The 6,786-nt window shown below is 39.0% G+C and overlaps 1 protein-coding gene across 1 annotated transcript in view; it reads right to left on the bottom strand.

Moving 5' to 3' along the window:
- MICOS10 (mitochondrial contact site and cristae organizing system subunit 10) overlaps positions 1-6,786 on the bottom strand; it is a 34,796-nt gene that overhangs the window by 2,996 nt on the left and 25,014 nt on the right. Inside the window, exons 2-3 of the mRNA XM_017506111.2 lie at positions 1,520-1,567; positions 410-519 (exon numbers count right to left, since the gene is read on the bottom strand). Coding sequence (XP_017361600.1) covers positions 410-519; positions 1,520-1,567 — 158 coding nt within the window. The remainder of the gene's footprint in view (positions 1-409; positions 520-1,519; positions 1,568-6,786) is intronic.

Here is a 6,786-nt window from a genome sequence, read left to right as displayed (position 1 = left end):
TAATAAAAAGCAGAATCATGGCTGAGTTCTGGAAGTCTTTGTGTTTAGCTTAAGTACATGTGAGATGTCTACAGGGCACTCTGATATCTTAAACAAAAAGTGCTACTTACAGATCGTTAACACAATCTACCTTACCATTGATGATACACGTTCAAGCAGGTTCCTTAATTCCAATCGGCTAGCATATGAGTATATATCTGAATGCACATATGCATCTGAAGGCACAGGGGAGACTTTAGCACCAAAGCAGTGATGACATCACTGAAGGCCAAAGAGCAATTAGTATCTGAGTGGTGCCACAATGCAACACATGGTTTACTCATTACATACAGTCTAAAGAATTCTTCAGGGGCTCAGGAGAAATCTCTTTTTCTTCTGAAAGAAAGAGAAATATATATTCTGTACATACTTTGACATATTTTCCGTGTAGGAGATATGGAGCCTGGAAATCATGCTGACAGTTGGAGTAAGCCATTCCTAATCCCATGCCAGAACCGAAGGCTAATGGCCACATTCTTCCTAGTGAGCAGAAAAGGGAAAATCCCAATAGGGAACTATTAAGAGAAGATAAAGCTCCCCATCCTCTTAAATACATTTCACTTAGGGTTCAATAAATATTCAACATGCATCATATTAATGACTATAATAACCATACATTTTTATCAATGTTTCATTAATGGCCCAAAAATGAGGAGGTGTAAATTAGTAAAGTTATTAATTTAGCAAATATTTGTTAAATGCCTATGCTGATAAGTTTGAGGAAAATTAGTAAAATATGAAAACAGTAGATAAAGCTTTTAACTTTTTTATATCAGTTCTAATCATCTGCTCGTTTTAACTAATTTCTTAGCCATTAAGATGCGTGAATTCTAAAAAGATGTAAGCATTTTCCCAATATTTACAGACTTTGATTATAATAGTAAGTCATGCGGTTTACTTAAGCCACTCTGTACATGATTCTTTCATATCAGCACTATGTGTCAAGTATGATTCTCTAGTCAAGTATTTCCCACTAGTTCTTCATGAAAAGAGGTCAAAATGATCCCTTAGGCATCTATTAAATATCCAAACTTCAGAGGTTCTTCCACAGAATGAAAAGAATATTGCCTGCCTTTTGCTTAGGAGAATTTTTGATCAAGAAGTATGTGTATTTCCGGTCTACTTGTTTCTATTACCAGCAGGATTTGCATTTTCAATTCCTCTAGAAAAAATTACAATTAATTAGAAATAGTTGAGCATGTAGACTTGGCCAAATGACTCACTGGCATCAAGTACGGGCTTCTGCAATGATATCATATTTAGGATAACAGGCTCCCTGCCTCAGTGCCCAGGGGGAATACTGGAACTGCCTGACTCATTTCGACCTCTTTCAAGTCCACATTCTTTATCTAACTCATTTTATATGGCCTACCTAACCCCATAAATGGATGGGTTCCAGTGTGTCCCCTGGAAGTGTCCCTACTACATACACATGTACACTATAACATCGTGTTGAAAAGACAGTAAGAGTCACACTTACTTTTAAAGAAGGTAAGTGAGAAAACAATTCCTAATCCAAAACCAGTACCTACAAAGAGAAAAAAACATGACAAATCTCATAACAGTAACTTCACAATGATAACATTAACATTTCTTAAATGTAAACAGCATAAAACAGATTTTTTTTCATAATTTGGTAGAGAATTAATTTTCTAATTTCTAACTGTCTTTATTTGTCAGAGGTTGTATAGATGCCTTTGGTTCTCCTGCCCAGCAGGAAATAAAAACTTGACTCCCTATTCTGTCTAGACAAGTTGCAGGGTGTGGGGCAGGGGAACAAGCCAGGAGACTGCTCTAGAGTCAACCCTCTCTACACTGGCAAGTAGCCTCCAGCATCCTGCGCTCTCCTACCAACCTCAAAGAGGGATACCACAGCCAAAGTGTGAGATAGTGTCAACAGGAAGCTCCTTTTGTCACCTTGGCACTTCGAGTGATGGCTACTTTTTGAGGAGGATAAAAAGCAGAGATCCAGAACAGTTCCTAAAGCCTGTGCAATCAAACAAGCCAGAACATCTAGACAGAATAGAAAGATGTCCCTCCAGAGCCTCAGATAAAGAAAATGACTTGCCCAAGAATACTCTTTAGTTAGCTGCAGAACAGTGATCTGGGCTCAAGTCTGTCAGACTCCAATGCCACTGTACCCACCATGTCCAGACGTTGGATTCCTCTACAGTTTCAACCCCTAAATGATTACTGCCCCTCAAGGGAAATTGGAATGTTAAGATTTCTACTGCCAGTGAAACAACAGCCAAAACATGACTGTGCTCCCCATACAGCTCAGAATGCTAGACAACCCAGTAGTAACAAGTCTTCACAAAGCCAAAAGGGCCTGTTCAGATTCATTCCCAGACTAATCCTACTGCACAAGTCACAGACACAAGAATCTGGTAGGTGTGATTCAAGAACCTCAGAGACATGGAAGCCATTGATACTGATACCTTGACAAGCCTCTGCTGTTGCTTCGTTTATAAAATGGCACAGGGTTCAACTTTAAGGAGACCTGTCTCACTCCCTGCAGCTGTAAGATGAGTAAGACAGAATTTTGGTACTAGAAAATGAGGTAAAGGATTTGGACTGGCTTACAGATTCCAAACCAGGCAATGGGATGAGGAGATAGGCCAGTAAAAACATAATGGCTTACAATCAGAGCTTTTGCTCTTCTCCATCTGGAGGCAATTTTTTTGGCAAAGAAATCAAAAGCCCCAAAGGAAAATATTTCAGCATTTTTCTTGTCCCTCTGACTCCATGCCTGTCTCTTCTATTCTCCCCCAAGGAGAAAAAGCTCTCTGATGCTCAACTTTTCCTAGCAGTAGACCAAGAATGATGCTGACTCCACTGCTAACAGTATCACTCAATCAAAAAGATGAGCAATGCTTCCACATCAATCAATATCAAGTAGAAAATCTTCAATCTCTAGAATTCAGAAATATGCCCAACCACCCAGTTTTGCTCCTATCATAGGCATTTACCTGCAAGTATAAATATGAAATAAAAATCACAGTTTAGACCAGCAAAAAGGAGTTATCAAAGAATGTGCTCTATGGTCTTAGCAGCCCAATTTAACTAACTAGGCTACTATGTCTTCAATTCTTAAGGGTGATTTTTCCCTCATTTCTATATTTTAAAGACAAAAAGTAACAAGACCATTCTCTTCAGAAAAAAAAAAAATTCAGAAAACAATTTTTAATTGCAATGTTTTACTTAAAGTTAGCTATCTCAGTTACTTAAAAGATAAACAATGGGAGAACCGCTGATGAGTTTTACAGATTCAAGTTCTCACATGCACAATTCTCTTTTAAAAGGCAACATGTTGCTTCAAAGAAGTCCCACCTGATCGGGGGACACCAACTCTGCAGCTGTTTCCACTAAAGATTGGCACCTCTAGGCCAGGTTTAAACTTCATAACAATAAAACATGAAAGGTTTGTCTTACAATAAAAACAAACCAACATGGAAAAGAGAAGAGTTTTCTCTGCCCTTGGCCACTTTTTGTTGTTGTTGCATGACAAGCTCTTTTGAAGGAAAAAAGCCAAAGGAAAAAGTACAAAGCATTTTTCACCCTCCCTGGAAGCAAATATTTAACAATGAATACAGTTTATATAACTTTGCCTTCCCCAACTTAAGCCTGTTCTCAAAAGTCCATGCTGTCTGAAATGACAAATAACCCTAAAGTAAAGAAATGCCTGATTATAGGTACACATCTTCTTCATGGCAAAGACCAGTTGCGGGCGTGTGGTGGGGGGTGGGGAACACAACAAAGGAGCCTTATGGAATTAACATTAGGCACAGGGCCATGCTCTAAAACCATGTCTTTTGGAGAAGAAAAAGAATTGGCACATATTCCTCTAAAATGAAATTACTCCGAATCAATCTAACCATGCAATTTAATGCATGCTTAGTGCCTGACAGAACATCATAAAACCAGCTAGTAGATAAACTTACATTTTAAAGGAGCAATTCCTTAACATTTCATCGGATGCTATTTTGGCAGTAAAAAGAACAGAGAACTCTGCGTTCATGAACTATATATAGAATACTGATAAGATACATAAAATAATAGGCCTTATCTTATGCCTAAGAGAATTTTACAAATTTAAAAGGAGAACAACCAATGGAAGCACAGTAATGTACACCTTAAACCACCTTTTGGTAAGAAAAGGGGGGAAAATGTATGTTGTTGGCCATTACAGTTATGGACAATTTCTAGTTGCTCAATGCAACTTTGTATTTAGAAAAATCTTTGTTCTCACCATGCCACAGATCATAAAGCTTTACTTCACTGCATATAATTAGAAGCAAACATAATCAGCAGGAATTAACAAGCAGGCTATAAAATCTGATTGCAGTCTTTGGGTAGCAATGTATTTTGGATGTTAGCTCCTAATAGAACAAGTTGTAGTCATATATGCTCCTGTACAACCAACTTTGCAATTGCCTATGGACGTTCAATGAAGGAAGAACAACTCACTGAAGAGAAACAGAAAAAAAAAATACGGAAATTCACTTTGAAACATGTCTATAAAAGATCACGGGGAAAAAAAGACTATAAAACTATTTGATCTATCAATAACCTATGGCAATTATTAAGACCTCACTTCAGCTTACACATAACATTTTAAACAAGGTTCCTATATTCATAAGCCTAAGGTATAGTCATCAGTGCTAAATTTTAATGTACATCTAAAAGATTAAAATAGCAAAATAACTCCATTTTATTTTGTGTAACTTACATCAAGATGCACAAGCAAAAACCAAAAACTTAAGTACCATATTCACTGGCAGTTCACAAATATAAGAAGCTATAGGAATTACCAGTCTTTAAGATCCTAGAAGCCTTGTGCAAGGCAATTCTTCATTCTTACATGTCTGAAAGAGAAGATCTAATTTCCCAAAAAATGCAGGATGTACTCTCCTGCTGAGTGAGTGGCCAGAGCACTGATGCCGCAGCAAGACAGGCTGGGCCCAAACCGCTGCTCCAGGCCCTACAAGTCAGCTCTAAGTCAACCCTGCCCAGCCTCAACCTGTTCATCTGTAGAGTGAAAACAACCTTACAGTGTTGCTATATCGGAAAAATGGAAAGTCTCTAATAGTGTCTAACACGGAGCTCACTAAGTGGAAGTAAGTTCTGCCACCGCCCTGATAGAAAATGTCAGAAGCTTAATATAGGCCGCGTGCAGCAGCTCATGCCTGTAATCCCAGCACATTAGGAAGCTGAGGTGGGAAGATCACTTGAGCCCAGGAGTTTGAAACCAGCCGAGGCAACATAATGAGACTGCATCTCTACAAACAACAACAACAAAACATAATAATAATAATAAATAAAAATCAGTCAGGCGTGATGGTGCATGCCTGTGCTCCCAGCTACTAAGGAGGCTTGGGTGGGAGGATCACTTTAGCCTGGGAGGCTGAGGCTTCAGTGAGCCATGATCATACCACTGTATTCCAGCCTGGGCAACAGAGACCTTGCTTTTGGGGGGGAGGGGGGGAAAGCAGGGCAGGGCACAGTGGCTCACACCTATAATCCCAGCACTTTGGGAGGCCGAGGCGGAGGGATCACGAGATCAAGAGATCGACACCATCCTGGTCAACAAGGTGAAACCTTGTCTCTCCTAAAAATACAAAAATTAGCTGGGCACGGTGGCATGCGCCTATAGTCCCAGCTACTTGGGAGGCTGAGGCAGGAAAATTGCTTGAACTCAGGAGGCAGAGGTTGCAGTGAGCTGAGATCGTGCCATTGCACTCCAAGCCTGGGTAACAGGAGCAAAATTCCGTCTCAAAAAAAAAAAAAAAGTGTACTACAATAGCTAATCCTTTATTAAAATACAACTCACTGGCTGCGTAGGATCACACTGTGGATGAGCCACAGCTGAAAATCAGAATAGGTTTTTTCCTACCCTTTGCACAGTTGACTATTTAATCAACTTAAGCAATTTTTCGGTGTGTGTGTATAATTTTTTAAATAGAGGATCCTTTCAGACTTGACTTACTGCTGAACTAGACCATTTTGCTTTAAAACGTAATCAATATTTTCCTAGCGTTGTCTTGTGTCTAATAAAGCTGTATTTGTGCTTTGAACATGAATTTATATCAAATTGACCTATTTATAATGGGCATGCTTCCTGTTCAATCATGTTTCTGTCAATGCTATTACAATCACCAAATGCATGTGTTGTGACAGAACAAACAAGAATGTGCTTTTATAGAAAATACTCTTGGAACTTGGTTTAGTGAGAATTACATTTCCAGGACACATTCCTGATTTATGAAAGATGCTCAGGGCCCCATTAATGAGGGAAAAAAATAGTTTTAAGTCAGCTTCAAACTGTGTTACTTAATCCTTTGAGGAAAAGACAGACTGTCCCAGGTGTCCACATCTAAATGCCAAGTCATGTGAATTAACCAAGAAAGTGTGCCAGACCAAAGACCCAGAGATGGTAAATTTAGTCTGTATTAATCAGCTTCTTAAAAGTCAACATTGCCACTGGGTATTTAGGAAACATACTAAGAAGATGACTATTTTACAAGACCCTACTCTTCCTGTGGCTATGTGGACTAGACAGGGGCTGGAACATCTGCAGGGATTTCTCGGATGGACATCAATTACCAGGATTCTGATTAGAACAAGCAAACAAACCAGACAATGGAAAGAAACAAAGATATGAAAGGTTACTGTGGAGTCATTACTGATGTGCTGTGGCTCAAGAAAAGCCAAACTCAAAAAGGGGTCCTTTTTTTTTTTAAATTGTTG

The sequence above is a fragment of the Cebus imitator genome, unplaced genomic scaffold (genome assembly GCF_001604975.1).
Source record: "Cebus imitator isolate Cc_AM_T3 unplaced genomic scaffold, Cebus_imitator-1.0 Scaffold15, whole genome shotgun sequence".
Taxonomy (NCBI): domain Eukaryota; kingdom Metazoa; phylum Chordata; class Mammalia; order Primates; family Cebidae; genus Cebus; species Cebus imitator.
The sequence above is the reverse complement of the archived record's forward strand: the minus strand, read 5'-3'. Positions and strand labels throughout refer to the sequence as shown.